At 40.2% G+C, this 24,769-nt stretch overlaps 1 protein-coding gene across 9 annotated transcripts in view; it reads left to right on the forward strand.

Annotated features, from left to right (window-relative positions):
* Nucleotides 1–17,186, forward strand: part of SFMBT2 (Scm like with four mbt domains 2) — a 267,557-nt gene extending 250,371 nt beyond the window's left edge. For all 9 annotated transcript variants that reach the window (XM_049882021.1, XM_049882015.1, XM_049882022.1 and 6 more), the window contains one exon: nt 11,976–17,186. In XM_049882021.1, the coding sequence (XP_049737978.1) occupies nt 11,976–12,116 (141 nt within the window). In that variant the 3' untranslated portion in view covers nt 12,117–17,186. The remainder of the gene's footprint in view (nt 1–11,975) is intronic.
* The last annotated feature ends 7,583 nt before the right edge of the window (nt 17,187–24,769 follow it).

A 24,769-nucleotide genomic window follows, 5' to 3' on the forward strand; every position in this document is an offset into this window, starting at 1 on the left:
ATTTCAACTCTCTGATATAATGTTTCATTTAAGGAAAAAATTGTAGGAAGTTTTCCTTAATATCTTGATAGCAGCGAAACTTTTAGAGCATGCTGTCTTTTTAGTGGTAAAACTCTAGCACTTTTGAGATGGAAAGGATGTTAATATTTATCCAACGTCTCTAACTTTGCAGGTGAAAAACTGTTACGTTTTTCTTAGAGCATACCTTTTTCTGGGCCCCCATTCACTCATTCAGCATGTATTTATTAAGTGTCCATAGTATGCCGCAGTCCCTGGGTGGTACAAAGATTAAAGCACTCGTCTGCTTCATGAAAGGTTGGCAGTTCGAGTCAACTCAGAGGTACCTTCGAAGAAATGTCTGGTGATCTACTTCCGAAAAATTCAGTTATTGAAAACCCTATGGAGCACAGTTTTGCGCTGACACACGTGGGGCCACCATGAGTTGGAGTCAATTCTGCAGCAACTGGTATAGCATGCTAGGCACTGTTCTAGGGGCAGGAAGATTCTAGTGGTCGATGAGATTAGCGACTCTACCTCCTGGACTTCTCTGGAGAATGTAAAAAACTACTTTCCTCTGAGAGGGTTGTGACGCATATTAATCTACCCAGAAGGTGAAAGTCACCACCTCACAGTCTGACATTAGCTGTACTTCTTCTCTGGGTGATAACTTAAAAGCAGACAAACAGGAGCAACTTCGTTAGACATACGGAATCTGGATGGTGAGCTTGTCCCTTCATTTAAAACACACAGAAAAGGAAAGAGAATTGTGAGAAATGTGAGAGTCTGTGTGATTTGGGGCTTGTTGACAGTACTGCATCTCCATCTGGAAAATCAAAATAAAGCAATAGGTTGAAGTCCTGGTTAAAACATTGCCTAATGTAGCATTTCCCAGCCTGATACTTATTAACTGTGGCAGTGTGAAAAAAGCATTGTGTTCGAAGACATGATACATCCTAGTTAAACAGATTTTAATATGCCAGTGTTGTATCTATCCATTCATATGTTTATTCAGCATATACTGACTGAGGTTCTGCTATGCACATTATTAGGTTCAAAAGGATGGAACATAGCATTCTGTACTAGTCTGAAGTTTTGTTTTACTTTATTTTAAAACTTAAAATGCCCAGTATTAACTGAGAAACATTATCATTTGGCCCTATCATCAAACAAACGGCAGATTTTACCTCCTGGATTCCAAATTGAAGACTGTGCTGTGAAAGCTTAACAACAGGCAGATGCGGTGACAACCTTGTACAGAGTTGTCAGTAATAAGCAAGCAAGTGACAGCAAAGCTGATTAGAGAAAAAGACTAAAATACTGTGTATACTAAGTCTTCCTTGGCTGTTTATAACAGTATCTCAGAAAGTTTTATGCCTTCCTAAGCTAAGACTTCTAAGAAATGAAATGTTCTGGCGCATTTATCACTTCTAGAATCAAGCAAAGGGCAAGTCCCTCATTCTCAGTTGCTCTTCTAACTCGGTTAAAAGCTTGGTTCTAAATACCTACTTATTTCTCTTATAAGAGAAAAATGGGTAGGGTTTAATTGATAATTGTCTTATTCATATTTAATTTTAAATTTTCCATTAGGCAGCTTTACCTGTTGCAATAAAAGGCTGTTGCCCACTAGGCTGTCTAAAGTGAGTGGGCACTTGACTCCTTTTCTATTCAATCAGATCATTAATTACTAATTTTTACTAATTCATCCTGTTGTAGCCCAAATGCCAGGGTTCTGATTTGCACATGGTCTCCGGTGGGTCACTGCAGGTGTTATATGAGCTTTTAGATGAACTAGAAGGTGACCAAAGGCTTTGTTCACCATTGAGAGAAATCACAGTATGTGGAAGGATAATAGCTATGTGCACTCACTCATCTGGATGTTATAAATTCAGAGATTATCATAATCACCAGGAGCATTTGCAAAAATTATAAACTTTACTGGAATGCATACATTTTACTTCTGAAATGTTATGGCAACTGCTGAAAAAATGTATATGCTATAATTTCATCCTGCAAACATGTACATTATGCAGCAAACTCCACACGTGTAACTAAAAGTCTAAATAAAATTTTGCCTATTCGTTCACCTTTTATGAATCAGAGACAAACTACCCAAATTAGTGATTTACTTTAATAAAAAAAATGTCAGCATACTTCACAGGTTTAGTTCAGGTTTAAAGCATTCCCACCTGTTTCTGCTTTGACAGATTTGAATACCTCCTTATTAAGGAACTGCCAAGTCCTAAACTGAACTCTGTATCAAAATAAATTTAATTTTGCTATTTTTTTTAATGCACTGAGTATAGCTTTATGCTGTGTATTTTATCATATCTCATTTCTTAAAAACTAGCAGTCCATTTGTGGTAATTCTGTGTTTAACCTTAAGTGATTTGCCAGCAATTCTGAATTATATAGGAGCATATTTATAAAGTGGGAGAGAGATGTGGCAGTCTGCTTCCATAAAGGTTCAGCCTTGGAAACCCTGTGGGGCAGTTCTACTCTGTCCTGTAGGATCGCTATGAGTTAGCATCGAATCGATGGCAATGTTTTTTTTTTTTAATATTTATAAAAATCAACTTTGAGGTCTGGTGTGTTGTCTCCAGAGTCCTTGAAAAAAAAAAAAAATAGCTTTTTTCTTTTGAACTGAAACAAAAGCTACTAATGAGCAGGATTGTAAGATAGAATTCCTCCTGCATTCCTTGACTTCTTACAGTTTCCTGCCTGTCATCCTCCTCTTTTGCCCAGTTGTGTTCCAACTACCCATCTCTGTCCCACCCCTATTGTGAGACCCTCTGGAGTGGATGCTGGTTACAGATAGTCTGCTGCGTGAGGGATAAGGGGTTAGATGTGTCAGTCAACCAGTATTTTGATGTCACTGAACTGCTAACACAGTTTTTCCACACCAGTGGCAATTTGATAGGCATGTTGCTAAATCTAGTATGTTTCAACTGGCAACGTGAAATTTTGGTGTTTGAAAACCAGAGGCATGATCTTATTCTTGGTGTCATATTCTTCTCAACATGTCAGTACTCAGGAATTCTGTTTTACATCATTTAGGAAGAATGGAAAACGAGTTGAGAACCCAGAGATGGTAGCCATTTGTTGTTGTTGTTAGGTGCCATTGCTGCAATTTTCAACTTTAGTGACCCGGTGTGATAGAGTAGAACCACCCCATAGGGTTTTCTAGGCAGCAATCTTTGTGGGAGCAGATTGCCAAATCTTTGTCCTGTGGAGCCTCTGGGCAGGTTCCAGCCACCAACCTTTTGGTTAACAGCTGAGTGCTTAACCTTGCACCAGCAGGGCTCCTTCCAAAAAAACCAAACCCATTGTGGTCGATTCCGACCCATAGTGCCCCTATAGGACAGTAGAACTGCCCCATATAGTTTCCAAGGAGCGCCTGGTGGATTCGAACTGCCGACCTTTTGGCTAGCAGTAGTAGCTCTTACACTGAGACACCAAGGTTTCCAGGGCTGAATAAATGGCTCAAATACAGAAAAACTGCATTTTTACCATTCGCCCCACCTCAAATATAAGACTGAATTGTTCGTTAAGTCTTCCCAGATAAAAAGCAGAGTGAAAAATCTCTATAAATAATCAGATAGTTTAGCGTTAATCTGCATCTGTCTGCAAATGTGAGTTTCTATGCAGACAAATTTTAGTTCCTGCTTTCTCCTCAGTTCTTTTGGTCCCAGATGTATAAAGGACTGCCACATGGGATAGAGTGAAGCCCAAGAGACACATGAAAACCAGCTCTTAAAGAGAAGACGTTCTAATATGTGGATTAGATGTCTGTCCATTTTACAATGCCCATGCTTGAAATTGCCTCTCGGGTTCTTGTGTCCATGGCACAAGGAGTGTGCCACCTCACCTCACAATTTCACTCCTCAAAACTGATACCTCTTAAACTTTAGAGTGTCCACTTCTACTGCCGGCTGAGCACAAAGAAGTAGGGCCAAAAAGGCACTCTTAACTTTTCTCTTTTGGAAAGTCCAAGGAGAAAAGGAATGAGTGTGTGTCAGGCAGGAGAGGGAAGTATCTGATTTGATAAAGACAAGTACCATTTAGAGGCCCCTGATCATCGTTCTCATTGGTTCCATCCAGCCTGAACAACTCTCTGCATGACTGTGCAATTCTCTCTGTCGCGGACTTTTTACCAGGCATGATACACAAGAAGTAATGGAACACCTTGTCCTGTGTGCCTAGCCTTCTCCTGGGTTCAGTGAGGGTATGAAGAACAGAATGAGATTGAACTGAGACCCCTCCAGTATCCTTCCCAAGAATATAGTCTAGTTGTGATTCAAAATAAAAAAATAAAAATAGCTGGCACAAAACACTTCTGATCTTCTCTCTCTAACCCTCAACTGGACTGGGATGGCATATCTATGGTTTCTTTGTTCCATGGAAGGTTTGTAGGTAAACCGAAATATAAATGTCACATATTCAAAAATCTTTGTGTTTATATACATGTGTATACATCCTCGCTCTTCTGGAGAAAAGTATACTCCCATTATTGAGAAGGTAGTTTTCTATTCAAACAAAAGAGCGAATATAGTTGTTTGAAAAGTTCTATGTTGAAGTTCCCAGATAATCTTTTATGAAAGCTTATTGTGGAACCAGGTCTTGGTTCTTTTTTTAATCTCATGAGTTTTCGTTTGAAGCAACTATACCCAAAATCTAGGGCAAGTTTGGCTAGCGTAATTTAAGGAATACCCACACCAGTAGCTAGTGTTTAGCTTGTTATTTCTCATAGTTTATTTGCTACAATAATACTGTGTAACTCAAACAAAAGTCTGATAGTCCTTTTATAGCCTGTATACCTTTTTATCATACTCATACTATGAGTCGGAATCAACTCGACGGCACTGGGTTTTTTTGGTTTTATACCTTTTTATAGATTAAAAATAAAAACTAATGGAGTATATCAGGCAGATGGCATTTGCTTGTTGTTTTTTAATGTTTTTTACTCCCTTTTTTAGTAACACCATTCTAAATTCTCTAGTTAAAGCACATTTTTAAATTGCTAACTTGCCTTCTGATAGAAATACGTCTTCACCTTTGTGAAAATGCTGCGTGCCCCTGAGCTTCATCTGTTCTATAATTCTCATCTATACTTTCTAAAGGAGACGTCTCAAATATATGCATTGTGGAGTGGAGAAAAGACTTCCAAGCTAGCCCCATAGGGTTTCCAAGGAGCAGCCGGTGGATTCAAACTGCTGACCTTTTGGTTAGCAGCCAAGCTCTTAACCATTTCGCCACCAGGGATTCTAGAGATTTCAGACCTAGGAAATAAAAGGAAGCTGTCAGATGCCAGAACTTGTGTTAATCCTTGCCACAGTGCTGCCTCTAGATCTCCATCCTTTCCTTATTCTTCCTCTGTAGTGTATCAGCTGTTATTTGGGCACTTATTTATGTGCATGCATTGTGCTAGGGACTATGGGAGCGTGGTCAGAGCAGAAGACCTGCTGGTGAGTAGTTTCCCCTTAATCTAGAGAGAATTGATAATTGAGAAGGCTCTTGATTTCCCTGTAGCCTGTCATGTGTACGACTCTTCCTTATTTCAGCAAGAATGTACAGAATAACCTCTGTCTGGGGGGCAGTTTGTTAAAAGTTGTCTGAATACAAAAATGGATAAGATGGCCCACAGATTCTAAATGGGGACAACAGAACACAGAAACAATTGGCAACAGCACACAGAAGAATAAAATGGTGGTAGCAGAAGAGAGGACGTTGGTTTAAACGGAGAAGGCAGGGTCGAGATCACATGGAACAGAGCCTTAGGAGGTGATGAGAATGGTGTCAGGCTGGGAGGCCTTGTTCAGCTAAGTAAATGCAGAATCAAGTGGCGTCTTTGCAGAATTGTAAGAGTGAAGTGGGGTAGAGCTGAGGCTGCTGGAGCAGGTGGTGGACTGAGAGGATGGAGGGAGACCACAGGAGCACAGGCATGGTGTGTGTGGCTGATAGTAAATGATAACACAGATCAAAACAGCATATTTTTCCAAAAGATATCAGGGGATGCCATTCTCTCAACTCCTTGACCCAGTTTTTAAAATATTTAGGCAGTTTTAACACTTAATCTCAAGGCCTGACTTTATTTCAGACATGTTATTAAAAAAAAAAATTTTTTTTTTTTTTTTTGCAGCATCTGTTAATTCAGGAAAAGGAACCCTGCTGGCACAATGGTTAAGCACTCGACTGTTAACCAGAAGGTTGGCAGTTCAAACCTTCCCAGCAGCTCTGAGGGGAAAAAGACCTGGCGATCTGCTTTTAGAAAGATTACCAAAAATCCATTGTGATTGAGTTGATTCCGACTCACAGTGACTCTGTAGGACAGAGTAGAACCGCCCCATAGCGTTTCCAAGGGTGTAATCTTTACGAGAGCAGACTGCCACATCCTTCTCCTGTGGAGCGGCCAGGTGATGGGTTCAAACTGCCAACCTTTCGCTTTCTGTTAGCAGCTGAGTGCCTAAGCACTATGCCACCAGGGATTTACCATAAAGATTACAGCCTCAAAAACCCTGTGGGCAGTGCTACTCTGTCACATGGGGTCGCTGTGAGTCGAAACTCCACTCTATGGCACCTAACAACAGCAACATTAATTCAGGAAATATTTGAACATCTACTGTGTGCTAAACATTGTACCAGGCAGTAACAAATGCATCCCGTATGCCTTAATTTTCTCATTTACCCTTTAACTGAGCTTAGAATTTAAACAGTAGCAGCCACTGTGGTAATGAGTACACAATTAATTAGTCTCCAGATCTAGTGCACTTAACCCTATAGGCATATAGTTGGTGTTGGAGGGATGGTTTATTGAATTGAATCAAACTCTCCATATTTGGAGCTGGGAATGTCTTCATGGTTGATTTAAGGTACTCTGGCATCCCCCAGGATAAACACTGTGGCTGTATAGAAAAGAGTCAGTGACCTTTAAAGCTCTATAAACACTGCATTTACTTTCCGTGTCTGTTCCACAAAGTCTGCCCTGCAGGGGGCAAGGGCCCTGGTCTGACTTAGAAAAGACTGAAAGCGAAGTGGCCCTTTTGAAGTTTCTATTTGGGGATTTGGAGACCTTGAATTAACCCTCACCGCTGCATGGTTGTGGGTTTTTATTCTGAGTGTATTTACAGCTTAATACAGTTAACCCTCCTCGTTCTCATTTCTTCCAATGTAGGAGCCACATAAAAAATGAGGATTCTCTGGGGCTTCTCCTTTGACTCTCTTTCAGCCCAGTGGGGCATGCTGCAGAAAGCATTGTTGTTGTTTTTCTGTGCCATCAAATCCATTCCAACTCGTAGCGACCCTGTAGGACAGAATGGAACTGTCCCACAGGATTTCCCAGACCATAATCTTTACGGGAACAGATGGCCAGGTCTTTTCTCTTGCGGAGCCTCTGGTGGGTTTGAATTGCCAAACTTTGGGTTAGGAGCTAAGCACTTAACCACTGTGCCACCAGGGTTCCTTGAAGAAAGCATTAGGGGAGCGCATTCTGGCTCACCTGACAGACACCACATGTCCTACAGGAGCCAGAAGCCGAGCAGGGAGTCCACTAGTTTTTTTCCTTTATTTCTGTCCATATTTGTTTACCAGCCCATAATTTCACCCTTTCCTTTTACCCATCTGTTGACTGTTCTTAAGGTTAGCTGAGCCAGGTCTACCCATTCTTTCATTCAACAGATGCTTAATGAGCCCTTACAGTGTGCCAAAGGCATTTTTCTAGATACTGAGGAGAGAGCAGAGGGAAGCAACAAGCCAGACAAAACCCTCTGCCCATGCATTCTTTAAAGCCCTGTTAAAATGTACATCCTCTGTGATGTTTTCACTCTGCCCCCAAGTTGGGGTATGTGTTCCAGGGCTCAGAATTTCTGTAGGTCTTTTTCTTTCCCACCTCTGCTCCGTGGGGTTTGCAATAGCTGATTTTTCAGAAGTAGATTGCTAGGCCTTTCTTCTGAGGTGCCTCTAGGTGGACTGGCAGCTTGGTTAGCAGATGAGTGTGTTAACCGTTTGCATCATCCAGGGACTCCAAGGTCAATGCTAGAGCATTACAGTACCACTGTGTCTGCCTAAGGCCTTCTTCCCTACCGTACCCGGCTGTGTTTCAACCAGAGGTAAATACGGTTCTGAATTTTGTGATTATTGTCCCCTCATTTTATTTTCTCTTACGTACTTTTACCAGATGATGCCAAGATCTTTTCCAAAGTAGTGCACCAATCTACATTTCCACCGGTAGGGTAGGAAAGCTCCTCCTTGCACACTCCTGGGCCAAAACTTGGTATGGTCAGACTTTGTAATTTTTGTGAGTATGAGATTGTTTTTTATTGTGAATTTAATTTGCATTTTTCCAATTCCTGATGAAGTTAAACATCTCTTCCTAAATTATTCACCATTTTTTTTCTTTTATGAAATTTCTACTCATGCCATTTGCCTTTTTTTTTTTTAAATCGTTTACCTTTTTGTTATTGATTTATAGACGTCCCTTGCATATTGTGGATACTACTGCAATCTTTTGTCAGTTGTATATGTTGCAATTTTTTTTCTCCCAAGTTTGTAATTGGTTTATGGTGCCCTTTAATGAGTCCCAGAGGTGGCCCTCAAGTTCTAGCTAATCATACTTCTCAACTCTCTCAGTCTCATCACCTCTTCATAAATCTTGCCTCAGTCTCTCATACCTTCTCCACCCTGCCTTCTAATTCATCCTAATACATTATGACCAGTATTAGTTTTCAGAAGTTCAAATCTGAAAATATCACTTCTCTGCTTTAAGTCCTCTAAAACTTGTTGCTATCAAGTTAATTCTGACTGATAGCAACCCTATACGACAGAGTAGAACTGCCCCATAGGGTTTCCAAGGAGTAGCTGGTGGATTCAAACTGCCTACCTTTGGTTAGCAACCAAGCTCTTAACCACTGTGCCACCAGTGCTCCTTAAGTCCTCTAGTAACTTAAGGAGCCCTGGTATTGCAGTGGTTAAGCACTCGGCTGCTAGCGGAAAGGTCAGTGGTTCGAACCCACCAGCTACTCCGTGGAAAATGGCGTGGCAGTCTGCTTACACAAAGATTACAGCCTTGGAAACCCTATGGGGCAATTCTACTCTGTCCTGTAGGGTTACTGTGAGTCAGAATCTACGGCAACAGGTAGTGACTTCTTATTACAAACCTCAGAATAAGTTCCAAGTTCTTTAGCACAGCTGTCTGTGACCATCATGATTTTCCCTTTCGTGTCTTTGAATTCCGTATTCCAGTGAGCTACTTGTGTACCTTAAATCCTCTTCACCTTAATGATTCCACCGGTCACTTAGGTCTCGGTTTAGGCATCCCCTGATCTCTGAAGTCTTTTTGACTCCTGTAAGACTGGCTTGGTTCCCCCTTTGCATGTGAAGCCCATATTATATATGAGTCCCGAGCTCTGTGTCCATATTCTTGTGGTAACATTAACCTCCCTATATCATAATGATCTGTTTACCTGTGTGCTTCCCTTCAGATTCCTAAAAAAACTTGAAAGGGGGTCTTTGCTTTGTTCCGTGTGATAGCCCTAGTGGTCATCAGAGTGCCTGGCACTTAGTAAATGCTTAATAAATGTTTGTTGAGTGAATAAATGAGTGACTTCTGCACTTGAATGTGGTATACATATCAGCCACCAAAAAGGGTCATATAAATAGTTTATTGCCCTCTCCGCCCACTTTTGATGCAATATTTGTGTACTTTGGCTGTGAAACTAGAGTCAGCAAATAGGTCCCAGGCTAGTGGATACCTTTGTTTACTTCATGACCTTGGGCAAAACACTTCATTTCTAAGTACCTGCAGTTACCCGTTACTACTACAATCGGCCTTAGAGATATTTTCTGAAAAAACGGAAAATAACATGTAAAAGCACTATAGGAAAAGAAAAAAAAAAATGATATAAATATAACACAAAACATTCATTGATGATTTTATTAGTTTACCTCCTACTTTCAAAATATGTACAAGACTTACCTCTCTACTTTGAGGTTTGACGTGGTCAAATTTGAGTCTTGATTGAGACATGGCGTTTTGTTGTATATATCGTAGTTAGTACTCACCTTTAATTTAAAAATAATAAATTGTACTTGTATTGATATTTCTGAACTTAATGCTTAATTTTTATCAATGCTGTGCTCATTAGGGAATATTAGCATATCAAAGTGGCTTTTGGAATTGATAATATGATTAGTTCTGCTTGCTCTTAACAGTAGTCTTCCCAAGGCTAACGTTTATGCAGATTTTGGTTTTTTGCTTTAGATGTTTTCAATACAGTGAAATAAGTCACTAATTTAAGAAGACAAGCTACTTATATGAAATTCTTTGATAGGTGATGTCTGAGAGATATCTAACCTGTTTGTGGCTGTCTGCATGACGGTTAAATCTTTTGGCTATGGTAGTCCTTGGTATATTCCTTCTCCAAGTGGCAGAAATTCTGGAATACTACATTTAATTTAAGGAGCTCTCGTGACACAATGGTTAAGCACTTGGTGGCAAACCTAATGGTTGGCAGTTTGAACCTACCAGTTGCTCCATGGGAGAAAATACCTGGCAACCTGCTTCTGTAAGGATTTTAGCCTAGGAAACCCTGTGGGGTAGTTCTACTCTATCCTGTAGGGTTGCTGTGAGTCGGAATCAACTCAGTGGCACACAACAACAAGTTTAATTTATGCTCTAATTCTGCCACTGATCTTTATCATAACTTTAGACCTATAGCCTCTTTGAGCCTCAGTTATTTCTTTTAGAATATGAAGACCATCTTGGTAAATAGGAAGAGAAAAAGTTGCGGTTAAAGTCAGTAATCCAGTCAAACTACATTTTGGCACGTACATAAATAAACCAGATTATTATAGGAAGCAAGCTGATAAGAGATGAAGACACGCAATGAAATCATCTTAAAGCTTTGAGATGAGCCTTTGTGCTTTTCTTCATGTGGCAAATTCAATTTAACAGTCTTTTAATGACTGTCTTTATTTTGTGGACACTGTGTATTGATACAGAAGGGCTAAATGAGACAAAACAGGGGAAGCTGACCTGTATATAAGCAACGTCTTATTCTGGGTAATGTATGTATGTAGGTGTGTGTGTCTAGATGCATGGGTTTTTCGTCTGTGGAAAACTCTGTTGTGTAGTTGGCGTATATGTCTTTAGCATCTTCTCACCCACCCTTATTGTGAAATGTCAGACTTTGGCAGGGAATTGAGGCAGCTTTTTCTTTTAGTAAAGAAACCTTTTTCTAGTGTTCAGAGTAAGTCTCAGCACTTACCAAGCACAGGAAGGACTGGGCTGGGGGTGGCTCTTCCCGCAAGTGCATGGTTGATAAGATGGGTAAAGAATTCCTGCAGTAGCTGCCTGTTCCAGATCTTTGTACCCTCTAAGGTGAGTATATGAATTTCAGAGTAGCCAAAATGTTATTAGCAAGTTTTTTTTTAACGTAATTTGTTTTTGTCATTTTTGTTGAGAATATGCACAGCAGAATATGTACCAATTCAATTTCTACATGTACAATTCAGTGACATTGATTACATTCTTCGAGTTGTGTGACCCTTCTCACCCTCCTTTCCAAGTTGTTCCTCCCCCATTAACATAAACTCACTGCCCTGTAAGGTTCCTATCTAATCTTTCAAGTTGGTGTTGTCACTTTGATCCCATATGGATAGACCTTTAAAAGAGCATAATGCTTAAGACAGACATTCTCTACTAGTTAACTTAAACCATGTTTGGTTTTAAGAAGACTTCAGGCAATATTTTTGGTTTAAGGTTTAAAGTTTATCTCAGGGCAAAGCAGAAAGATTTTTATTGACCGAAAAGATTAGCTGATCATGAAGCCAGGTTGATATCTCTGGCCAGCACACTTCAGAATTGAATAAAGCAAGAGCCACCCATTGATGTATTTGGCACCCACGATCAAGCCTACTATGACAAATTCAGTCTCTCCTGGTGCACACTGCCTCTTCTCTAACCTGGTCTTACTTTCTGGCAGGATATCGATGGTCAGGCACTGCTACTGCTGACGCTTCCTACAGTGCAGGAGTGTATGGAGCTGAAGTTGGGCCCTGCCATCAAGCTGTGCCATCAGATCGAGAGAGTGAAAGTGGCGTTCTACGCCCAGTATGCCAACTGAGCCCGACCTCTCAGGAGTTGGCCCATGACCTTTGTGGTGCGGTATTTTGTGAGAGTTTTCAGGACTGTAACTTTTATTTTTCTGGGATATGTGAAATGGTATCACTGAAAAGCAAAAAGACAGAGACCTCCTTCATCCACCAGCCTATTTGATATTTCCATGTTTTTAAAGCACACCATAGTACCATAGTAGTAGCTTCTGGAGATTTTAAATTAAAGTTCTGTGTCAGACCCTGCCAGAATATGGAAGAGCTTATATGTATATCCACATCTTGCCTTTACCCTACCCAAGCCAGGCAGCTTCCACTCAACAAGGTTTCCTCAACCAAGGCCCACATTCCTTTGAAAACCAAGGCAAAGTTGGTGTCTTTCTGAATGTGACCAAGGAGGATACCTTGCTGGTAGTTTTTGCTATAACCATTCTCAGGCACATTTATAGATGCTTCTTTCATATTGATACCTGTGTGACTGGTTTAGTGACCTGTGCCGTCACTGCAGTTTGATCTTCATGGTAACTCATTTCTCAGACACGCTATAATATAATTGGTGTTTCAGAATGTAGTTATAAAAAAATGAACTAAACCTCCATCGTCTGTCAGGGGTGCTGTTTAGGTAGGATGGGGAGAGAAGACAGGCCAGCATCTCATTGCACTGAGACCGTTTTCTTGAGTGATTCAAGTCTAGAAAGTCTATAGAGACAAGTCCTCTTTGCAGACTTGAATTGAACCTCAACTATCTCTTATATTTTAATTATTACCATATCAGGGAGTAACTCCTTTAGTCTCCTGAGAGATACTGAATGATATACTGAAGGAAAAGCTTAATATCAGAGAGCAAGAATGCGAAGAGATTTAAGGAAAGCTTTTCATAAACTGGTGCATCCCTTTAGAAGGATCACTGCAGCAGGTCACAAGAGATTCCCTTTTAGCGCCACTTTTGTTCAGCTTTGGCACACCACTGATACACTAGGATAATGAGGCATGTGTTTCTGGCATAATGTGTCATAACGAGCACTGGACCTGGAGCCAGCCCCGGTTCTGATTCTGGCTTTGCTGAGGACTAGCTCTGTGACCTTGGGTACAATTCAGTCTTCTCTAGGCCTTAATTTCTGTAAACAGTTTGGAGTGTAGCAGTGAATCCATGTCTCCCCTTGACTCCATCCTGCTCATCCTTTAAGGGGAGACTCCAGATTGGCCAAATGAGAAAATGAAAAAGGACGGTGTTGAACAGCTATAACTGTCGTTCCCGAAGCTCCCACTGGCTTTGAGGTTACTTCTAAAATGTCTTGGGCCATGTTCGTTAAGCCAAGTTAAGACGTTTGCAGAGAGATGCGTGGCTCTGAGGTTGGCTGGTCTTTTGGCCAAGCACTTCATCTGTGTATTTCCGTGAATGAGTTCATGTATTCATTTAAATGCCGATGCTTCCTAATAGACTACTATAATTTGTTGTGATGGTGGTTGCCTAAAAAAAAATGCCTTTATAACGTTATGCAAGAAAACTAAATCTTCATATTGTTCAGAAGCTGACACTAAAAGCAGAGGCTTCGCACCCTTCTGTTGCATTTTTACAATCATTACCTTGATCTTTTCTCTTCGACTACAGTCTTGATAATTCCAGTAATATGTGGTGGGCTTTTATTAGCTGCTCATATTTCTGCTACACTTCAAGGCATTAGTGCCTATCAGACTTGGAACGCTTTGATTACTAGTGCTGATCTTGCTGAGTATTCTGTTAGCTGTTCCAGATGAAAATAGAAAACAAATATTTTGTGGTTGAGGCTTTCTGGTCTCCCATGTAGGTAATTTCTACAGTCGTGGTTTAAAGACAAATGGACTTGCCTGGGACCTCTGATGGAAGGAGCAGTGTCTCCAACAGTGCTGGGTGCTGGCAGGTACCACTGTCAGGATGGAAATGCACGTGGTAATCCGTGGTGGGCTTGCAGATTTCTCCTTCTAAGGTTTTGATCTTCTCTCAATGTCCCACCCCTGCCTTCTGAGCCACATGCTTTTGGCCTTAAACAGTCAGTCTTGTGGAGTTAAACTCTGTCAAATGGTTGGAAAGGGTATCCATTTCAAGATCTGTGGCATTTTTCCAGCATGGACTCCTTTCTTATCCTTCACTGTGGCCTTTTCAAGCTGAGCTGTTTCTGTTCCATTTGAAACAGGGATGCAGGAAGGTGGTGGCTACAGCATAACATTGTATTTTCAGAACGCATGTCACCTTCTCATGCCCTTTCAAGTCATGGCACAGAGGAAGAGGTGCTATGTTAGAGTAAATAGAACACAGGAGAATCTCTGAAGCCTGCCCAGAGGAGCTAGAGCCTCGTGCCCAAAGCCCTCAAGCAGGATACAGCCACCCTTGCTGGAGAGCTTCCCACGGGGCCAAATGCCCAAGACTCTCCTTGTCCTTAAACCTTACAGTTTACTTTAGCTACCTACACGATGCTAGTCAGTTCCTCACCTTCAGCTTTGTGTGTGAGTGGTAAAGAGGAGATGGCCGTAACCACAGGCAGAAGGCGGCCCAGCTCTAGGTGTCATCGTGAAGGTTATCTATATGTAATCTCCCCAGCCCTGAGGGAGAGCTAGGAAACATTTTAGGACCAAGAAGATGCTTTTCCTCTGAGTATTGCCAGTGTCCCCCTGAGCTTAGATTCTTTGGGCATTTCTGTGATCCTGGGAGTATTTCTTCACATCAGTAGCAATTCTGTTACAAAATTAAAAGGTTATAGTTCCTTGATGATGCAAAAGTTTAAAATACTCTTGGATGCTAACCAAAAGATTGGTGGCTGGAATCTAACCAGAGGCACCTCAGAAGAAAGGCCTGGCAATAGACGTCCAAAAAATCAGCCATTGAAAACTCTGAGGCGCACAGTTCTACTCTGATACACATGAGGGCTCCATGAGTTGGAATCAACTCAATGGCAGTTGGTTTTACTGGTTATTTGTTTCAGAAGGATTCACCTCTGTCTTAAAGACAAGGCCAACCTCCAGGGAATATTTTGCAGTGTTGTGTCCATGTCTCTTGTGACAGGGAAAATTTATTTTATACGTATACCCCAGTACCACCACAGCCCCTAAACCAAAACTTTCTTAGTCTGAATACTCCAAGTGGTGTCCCACCATCCCTTCCCTGTGTGCCACCATTTCTTCTCTCTGGTAATGCTTTGGGACCGAATTCCTTTCTTCTCTGCACCCGGTCCTCTGTATGTCATGCCTCTCATTATCTCCTAGAACTGGCAAGAAGTGTGTTTGTTCTCCTCCCAGCCAAGCAGACACTTGGCAGTGTGTACAGCTTGAGAAACAGAAGTGCTACCAGAGCTTTGATGATAGGAGTCTATCGCTTAATCCCTCCCTAAAACTAAAGGAGTTTCTTCCCGCCCCTGATTTCTTGACTACACATATGCTGTGTTGTAGAAATATCCTATATACAAAATATAAACATAAAACCACAAAAGAGCAGGGTACTACTAGCATTACAGAAGAAATTCTTTGCTTTTTGAAAACACAGTTTCCTTCCCTACGAAGTTCTGGAGTTCCGTAGCATGGAGAACTCACCTGTCACTTTTACAATTAGATCCATTTGACTAAAGTTTGATTCACACAGTGTTTGAGCTGTACAGCTAGAAGGTTGCTTTACCTTATTTGAAAGATCGTTTCCTGTGTTCTCTTTGATTTGTTTCTTGATCAATGAAAATGATCCAGACTTTGAACACTGCCACCTTGGACCCTTACTGCAATCTCTTGAAGGGTGATTTTCATCAGCCTTTTTGCAGATCGGTCGCAGTTTCCTAGTTTGTCTCATAGAGTTTTGAGCGTTGTATTAGGCAAGTTCTGGGATTTGCATTTTATCTTATACCAAACACCCCTTTCTAAGAGCTGTTCTCCCTTAGTTTTGGAAGCACTAGGGGCTTTCATACTCATTTTGTAGAGCACCCATTTATATTTATTTCTGTACATAGAACTAAAACAAAACACAGTAGTGTTAAAATCTTCATGCAGTTTGAACACCAGAGCTGCATTTTGGCCAAGATGATGAATCTAGGCTCCACTTACTCTGTCTTTAATAAACTGTGATCGAGCGTGAAATTCTGTGAAGGGAAAAATAGTAAATTAAAGTACCTGAAGTTTCTAAAGAAGACATTATTGGAGAGATACATACTCCCTGTGTCGTTCCGGTGCAATAATTCAATAGCAGGGGAAAGTAATGTTGGCACCTGTTAGAATTCAGTGATACTCTTCTTTGTTCACTGTTCTTTTCTATTAAAAAGTTTTCTGAAAATCATTTTACTTTGCTTAACTTGATTGAACTTTAAAATTGATTGATGCTCTTAGCTTTTATAACTAGAGTTGTTTTTTATCTAAAACCCAATATGATAAAATCAAATTGCGCTATATTTGACCCACTTGATTTACTTAAAAATTACAACTGCTGACACAGGGTGTTGCCTTGGGTTGAGGTTGAACTTGTTTAAATGATAAATAACAATGCAAACAGTTTCCTGGGCTGTTGTTTTTCCACCTTATTGGTTTTGTTTTAAATGGCAAAGTTTTGGCACCAGTAAATACGTAAGTGATGTCACGTAACCAAGGCAGAGCAGTGCCAAAGAGACGCATAGAAGAAAAAGTGAAGATCTAGGACAGTGGATTGCTGAAAACCATCTTACAATGGGAAATGCGAGACAGACTTTTTAAATGAGAGAAAAGCACGATTATTTTGTTTCTTGTTCAAAATGGGAGCTAGCATGGGTTCTAGAAGCATAAACTACCCCTAGTCGTGAATGTTGAAAGCCCTTTTACTGTTTTGCATTACAGTTTGAATAGTTTGTATTGAAATTTGATTCATATCTTGTGTATGTTTTGGTGTGTAAAAGGGGAAAATTGGTGTTTTTACTCTTGAAATTTACAGGATAAAGGGCATGTGATTAGTTGCTGTAAGATTGTATTCTGTATATATGTTTCCATGTAAATAAATGAAAATCTATATCAGAGCTATATTTTAATTTTTATTCTAATGAAAAGAACCCTTTTTACTTGAAATTGTAAGCCACATTGCTAATAAAGTACAAATAAATTCTGCGGTGGTATTTGTGTCTTTGTGCTAAATATTGTCTTTAGAGTTTGCATTAGGATTTTTTTGTTCTGGAGTTTTTTACCATAATAAGCATGAGTGTCAAAGTTCTTTGTGACCTTTAACCGTCACCTACCTGCTCTGGAACTTGCAGTTTAAGGAACTTGTATTTATCCTTTTTTGTTGTTAAAACATTGTTGTATATTCTCACATGATCACCTCCAACCTTCCCATTTTCAGTCATTTTAGTTATTCTGTGATTACCTGGTACTTTAGTAGAAAGACTACTTTATGTCTATGAAAGCGACACTTAAAAAGAAAATGATAGGTGTATATATAGTTAATTTACTTGCCTGTACTGGAGGTTGGTGCTGCTGCTGTTTTAAGTCTATGAGGGAGCACAGTGCTGACTGGAGGTTCACAGACTACCATAAAACATACTGTTTACATGGACACCACATTGGGTGACTCCTGTGTTAGCCTGAACATTTTACTGATGGGGTGAAAATACTACAGCAAGTTAATAGATGGGCCACGAAGACATACAAGGGACTAATTTCATCAAGAGGTTTTATGATGTCAGCCCCAGCCTGAGCAGCAAAACATCCTATTTAATGTTTGTTATGTCAATGCCATTTTGTTTGGTGCACTCATATAACTAAATGCTTTTCACATTAATAAGCAGAATTCTTATTTTGTTATTCGGAAGTCAAATCAATGCATGGTTATCACCACCACCACCACCGTGCCTTCCCACCCAACTCCAAAATTTGTCTTGTGATAGTTTTTGTCATGTTCTGCTTGGAATTTTTGGAATGGTAGATGTCTTATATTTAGGTGTGAAGGGAAAGAGAGACCAGGATAGAGCACATTGACTGGTTAGGAGAAAGAGTGCATATGTTGCAGTTTTCAATACTCTTGAGCTCAAATACTGGTTCTACCTCTTGCCAGGTGTGTAAACCCAAATTCTCAGTGTTCTTTTCTGTAAAGTGTAGATAGGTGGTAACACGTGTCCATACACAAGTGATAGGAGGATTAGAAATGTGTAATTCTAGGCAGATTGTGGGAGAAAGATGTGGCAGTCTCCTGTAGAGATTTATAGCCTTGGAAACCCTATGGGGTTGCTATGAGTCAGAATCACCTTGACGGCAATGGGCTTGGTTTTCGTTTCCAGACAGATTGCCTAGCATGTAGGTGACTTGGATCCCCAGATTTACCAGGCAGCATCAGCTCCTGGGCCCAAGACCACTTACTCATTGGAAAGTCTTGGTCACCACTGCCATTGCTTTCATCACACCCACTTCAGCAGGAACTCCAGCATTTCTGGCACCCAGACCCGAACCAATCAAACCCTTGAAAGCCTGGGCTCCTCCAGCCATTTCTGGATTGAAATAAAATACCACACCATGGGGTACAGGATCTGGCATCATCAGCAGCTGACTAGAAGGGCTGGGTGATGGGGCTAGATGTGGTACTGCACAATAGGAGCAGGAGAGAATATATCTGAAACCTAGGGAATTCACTGGGGCATCTCTTAGTGTTAATGTGATCACGGATAACTGAGTAAATAATTGTGACACGATCCAACAACGACAGGGCAGCTAAGGATTTGGGAGTATGGTCTGGATCACTTCACCAGAAAAAAATCCAGATGACCCAGTGAGCTAGCCGAAGGTGAGGAAAATCCATAATTTGTGATAAAGGAAAGGGTTGATGAGTATTATTTGCAGTACTTGTACTCGTAACAAAGGAAACTGGAGCTTGGTTTGTTAACCCTTGTTAACTCTTTGTAGGAGAGGGTGACTGTCCACCACCATGAAGAACTGAATTTACACTACCCCTCTTGGCAATGAAATGAAGGCATCTTGTCCTCAGAGCATGATAGCTGGATGTTATGGGAGGGTGTGAGTACATCTGAGTACGACAAGGGAGGGGTGGTATTGGATCAATTAATGTGCTTCTCCAGACTCACTAAGCATCAACTGCCTCCTAGGCTTTTAGATACTAGTTTAATGGAGAGCCCCAGTCACTGATGCTGTTACTTCATCTCCCAACTCTGCTAGCTGTCTTGGCCTCTTCCAGGGTGAGGCCTGGCTCCAGTATCACCTCTATCTCACCCACCATAGTGGGAACCACAGGCACCACAAGACCAATTGCACCAAACCCATCAAACCTTTGGCTTCTCCCACCGTTGCTGGATCCAGATGAAGTGTTGGAGTGTGCAATTTGGCTGTTTAATGTGACAGAACCTGGAAGTGCTAGGGAGGTAATGTCCCATGGGGCAATTTTTGGTCAATGAGAGACAGGAAGTAGCTAGCAATAATTTCCATCCCTTCCCCAGATGAACTGCTGACCCAGGGTGTGTTGGTTCATAGTGCACCTCTTTGCGTGTCATTTCTCTCCTTCCATGCCTCACTTTCCTCAGCTTGGGTTTATACTCTCCTCCCAATATCGCATCAGCTTGTAAGCTTTTCCTCAAGATGTTGTTATGGAACTAGGCTAAGGTATTAGGCGTTTCAGGCACAACCATTAAGTTCTCGGTTGCTAACCAAAATTGGCAGTTCAAACCCGCCCAGCGACTCTTCGGGAGAAAGACAGAATGATCTGCTCCCATAAAGTTTACAGCCTAGAAAACCCAATGGGGCAGTTCTACTCTGTCACATGGGATCACTGTGAGTCAGAATCAGGTCAACAGAACCTAACAACACAAAAACATTATTAGACCCACATATGCAATGTACAAATAATAGTGGCAAAATATTCTGTTGTAATCCAGCAGTCATCTGGAGCCTGGGAAGCCTACCAATCTTGTGTAATTGGTACTGTTCTAAACATGAATCCTTTTTGGAATGACTTTAAAATAAGAATTGGAGGTTAAAATTTTAAATTTCCTTTCTGACTATTAAAGTAATAAGTGTACATTATAGAAAATTTGGAAAGTAAAAGATGTTATTAATTTAAATTGCTCCATTATCTCACTGTCCAGTTGCTACTTTTTCATATTTGCGTGTATTTATAACACAATATTGAAATCAAGTTGTTTATATCATAACAACCATTGAATGGTTGTTAAACGAATAGGAGTTTTTCATAAATGAAAAACCATTTAGTGTTTTTTTCACTAACTTATTTTGTAATCATTTTGTGAAATAGAGCTAATATTTTTATTATAAAATGTTAAATAATTTTTGAATAATTCAGCATAAATGTGAACGCACCACCCTCCTAGCTTCTAAAAGGCTTGCCATCTTGCCATTTTTGTTTCAGATTTATATACTTTATATCATATAAATAGACTTGAAACTACCTTTATCTCTTTCGTGACTGTATTTCACTCCATCATATACCAGGAAAACAAACAAACAAACCCATTGCCGTCGAGTCGATTCTGACTCATAGTGACCCTATAGGACAAGTAGAACTGCCCCACCTTAGTTTCCAAGGAGCGCCTGGTGGACTCGAACTGCTGACCTTTTGGTTAGCAGCCGTAGCACTTAACCACTACACCACCACGGTTTCCTTCATATCCTAGAGGTAACCACTATTCTGGTTTTGGTGTGTCTTGTTCCTAGGCGTGATTTTTATACTATTACTACATTTGTATATATCCATTATAATGTATAGCACTGTTTTGTTGGTTTTAAAAGTTGTAATGAGTGTTACCATACTACTTACATCATACCGCAAGTTGCTCTTTTTGCTCAAAATTATGTTCTTGAGATTGATTCATGTTAATATATGTATCTCCAATTCTAATTATTTTCCCTGCTGCATATATCCCATTGAGAATATCATGATTTACTTATCCATTCTCATTTGATGGACCTTTAAGTTTTCAGTTTTCTCTATGTCAGAGAATGCTGCCATGAACATCTTTGGACAAGTCTTCTTACGCACATATGTAGCAGTGTCTCTAAAGGATATATCTAAAAGCGGAATTGCTGAGCCATGGAATAGGCACCTATTCAACTTTACCAGATGTTGCCAGTGTTCTCCCAAATGGTGGTTCCAGTTCACCCCTGCCAGCAGTGTATGGGCTACCTCTGCTCCCCACCCTCACCCGCTCTTAGCAGAGTTTTCAATTACTGCCAGTCTGCTGAGTGTGGAAATGGTAACTCAACATAGATTTGGTTTACATTTCTCTAATTGACTCAAGGGTACCTAACAAAACAACAGCACCCATCACTAGGAAAGTTTAGCATTTTTTTCATATGCTTCTTGGCCATTCATGTTTTCTCTTTTGTGAATCACCTGTTCATAAACGTTACAATTTCTCATTCATGTCTCTTCCTCTCTCCCTCTTTCTCATCCTGTGACTTATCGGTGTTCTTTATAAATTCCTGAGAAGCCTGGGTGGTGCAAGTGATTTGTGATTAGCTGCTAACCAAAAGGTCGGCCATTAGAACCCACCCAATGGCTCAACAGGAGAAAGACCTAGTGATCTGCTTCGGTAAAGATTACAGCCACAAAAACCTTATGGAGTAGTTCTACTTTGTAACATACGGGGTCGCTATGAGTTGGGGGCCGACTCAACGGCAGCTAAGAACAGCAGCATAAATCCTTGACATTAATCCCATATAACTGCTTGTTCTGAAAATTTGTTTCTCCACTTTGTGTTTGCCTTTTCTTTTATCCTTCATAATCCAGAAGTTTTACATTTTAATATATCAATCTCTTCCTTTATCATTTTCATTTTTTTCTCTTGTTTAAGAATCCTTCTCTACCCTGAGAACGTCTAAGAATTCTTGTTTATTTTCTATTAGAGATCTATGTTTTGCTTTGTCCATTCTCCCAAGAATGAGTTTTTTGAATAGTATTGCCAGTGTTATCCCAAGCAGTGGTACCAGTCTACACTCCTGCCAGTAGCGCATGTATGCGAGTTATCCCTGCTCTACAGCCTTGCCAACACTAGAACCAAAAAAAAACAAACCCATTGCCATTGAGTTGATCCCAACTCATAGCGACTGACAATAAGATAAGTGTAGAAATGGTATGGTAATACATGGTTTGAGGCAGTTAAATTTCCCCCATCCTATTTCAATTATACTTTTCTTCATTGACCTGCTATTCCACCTCTGTCATATTCGAGTTTACGTATATCTGCGGGTCTTTGTCTTGCTCTGTGTTCTGTTTCATTGGTCTGTCTTTCCCTATGCTATTACCGCGCCATCTCAAGTGCTGTGACTTTGTAATAACCCTTGATATTTGGTCAGAGAAGTCATCCCTTCTTATTCAATTTTTTTGGCTGTTCTTCATCTTTTATCCTTCATTATAAATTTTTTACTCAATTTGTTGAATTCCATAGAAGACTCTTTGGGGATGTTGATTGAAATTGCATCCGATTTATGGAAAATTTTGGGGAGAATTGACTCCTTTTATCCTGTTGAATCTTTATATCCAGGTGCTGGTATAATTCTGCATTTATGTCTTTTATATGACTTACAATGGTTGTTATGTTTCTCCATAGAAGTCTTGTACATATTTTGCTAAATATATTCCCTATATTTTTTATGGTTTTTTGATTATCTTTTTTTTTTCCATATTATGTTTTGTTTGCTATTACCAGGAACTCTTGATTTTTATATGCTAATAGCCTATCCAGAAGCTTCGGTGAACTCATAGGAAAGGAATTTCCATTCTTCCTGTTATTTTGGCCTTTTTTCTTGGCATTAGATGTTTTTATGTTTTTGGGGTATTAGTATTCAACATTTTTTTTATTTTTGAGCGGGAGGTTTTGTCTTGTTTTTGTATTTATTCCTCTTTCCCCCTTCTGTTTACTGAATTAACAGTTTTAGATTTGCTTCTAACTAGCCTGTATGTCAACTGAACAGAACCAAGTCTTCCACTGTTTGGGAGCGGCCTTTCCTGTGTCTTGATGATATTGGGACTACTGCATAGACAGCCACTAAGCCAGTGGTCAGCTTGGTTCACCTTCCAGTAGTAGTTAAGCTATGTCTTTATCCTCTTGCCTCTCCACGCTCATTCCATTGTATGTATGACATTCCAATGGCTGTATGACAGCCTTTCTTTTTCTGCCATGTTTTACAGTTGGAAGAGGCTCACCTCAGCCCTTAGCTTCCAGCTCTGAGCCTGGCTCATGCCCCACCTCTCCTGAATCACTTTCCCCCACAACAACAGAGCCTCCCATTACAACTGTTTTGGTCCTGCTCTGAGCCCAGTGAGCCTTTGGCTTCAGCCCCACTCACCACTTTGTGTTTCTGGACCTTTTCTAATCCACAGAGATGTTTACCTTGAATTTGAGTTTAGCCATGTGTTAAAGATTTTCTTCTTTTATCTGTGATTGTGCTATGTTTAAAACAGAGAAGATGTGTCCAAGTTCAAGTTTACAGAATCATGGTGCTGCAAGTCTCTCCAATATTACCTTTCAAAAAAATTCTCCCAAGCAGCAGGTGATATTAGACTGTTCTCAGAATGAAGCTAAATTTTGTATTGTTCAGGCTATTTAGAAATGAGATTTTTAGCGCATATGAAAATTCATATTGGCATGAAGTTCTTTGAAGTTGCCATTCCCAAAATGCTCAGCAAGTTGACATTTCTAAATGTCTCTCCTGCATAGTTTAACTCTTAGTAAAACCTTAGCTGTTTTTTACAAAAGGTTTGAAAAAACTGCTTTGCATGTTTTCCCCTTTGACTTCTTGTCATAAATCTCTGTAGCTGGGAGCTATGAAGTTGGAGTGGTGTAAATGTGAGATCGAGTCTGTTTTGTTCTATATATAGCACTCACTAATAATACTTATACTTATCACAATTTGGACAAATTGATTCACTCCCCTCTGCTGGCATAATTGATTAAGTACTGACTCTGTGTAAAGGCAGATGTTTGTGCTACGTGCCTCCTATCCACTGCCCCACTTGAAACTGACATCCTTAATATGTAAATGGGCTCATCTGTGCTGCCATTAGCAAAGAATATTGAGCATACCATGAACTGCCAGAAGAACAAACAAATCAGTCTTAGAATAAATACAACCAGAACACTCCTTAGAAACAAGGATGGTGAAACTTTGGCTTGCTTACTTTGGACATGTCATGAGGAAAGACCATTCATTAGAAAAGGATATCATGTTTGGTAAAGCAGAGAGTCAGCAAAAATGAGGCAAATCCTCAATGAGATGGAATGACCCAATAGCCACAACAACAGATTCAAACATACCAATGACCTTGAAGAAGGGACAGGACGGGGCTACATTTCATTCTGTTATGCATAAGGTTGCCAAGCACTGGAGCTGACTTGATGGCAAGTAACAATAACTTTTTGGGTTTTTTTTAACAATAACATGCTGTCCAAATAATCCATTCAAATGAAAACATTTTGTGAAACATTTAAGCAAATATGAATCTAACTCTTATGATAAACCAGAGAAAATGTTAATACATATAACAAAAATGTTTTCATACCTACTAAGTGGGATCCACTGTTGTAGATACACTAGGAAAAAAATGTTACTTTGTGAGCATCTCTTAAAGAGGAGAAGCCATCTAGGAGAAGATGTAAAACACAGAGAAATAGCTAGCAAGCAAAGAAGGGCTGATATCTGTACAACGAAAGTTCAAGCCGTAGCTAAA

The sequence above is a fragment of the Elephas maximus genome, chromosome 4 (genome assembly GCF_024166365.1).
Source record: "Elephas maximus indicus isolate mEleMax1 chromosome 4, mEleMax1 primary haplotype, whole genome shotgun sequence".
NCBI lineage: Eukaryota > Metazoa > Chordata > Mammalia > Proboscidea > Elephantidae > Elephas > Elephas maximus.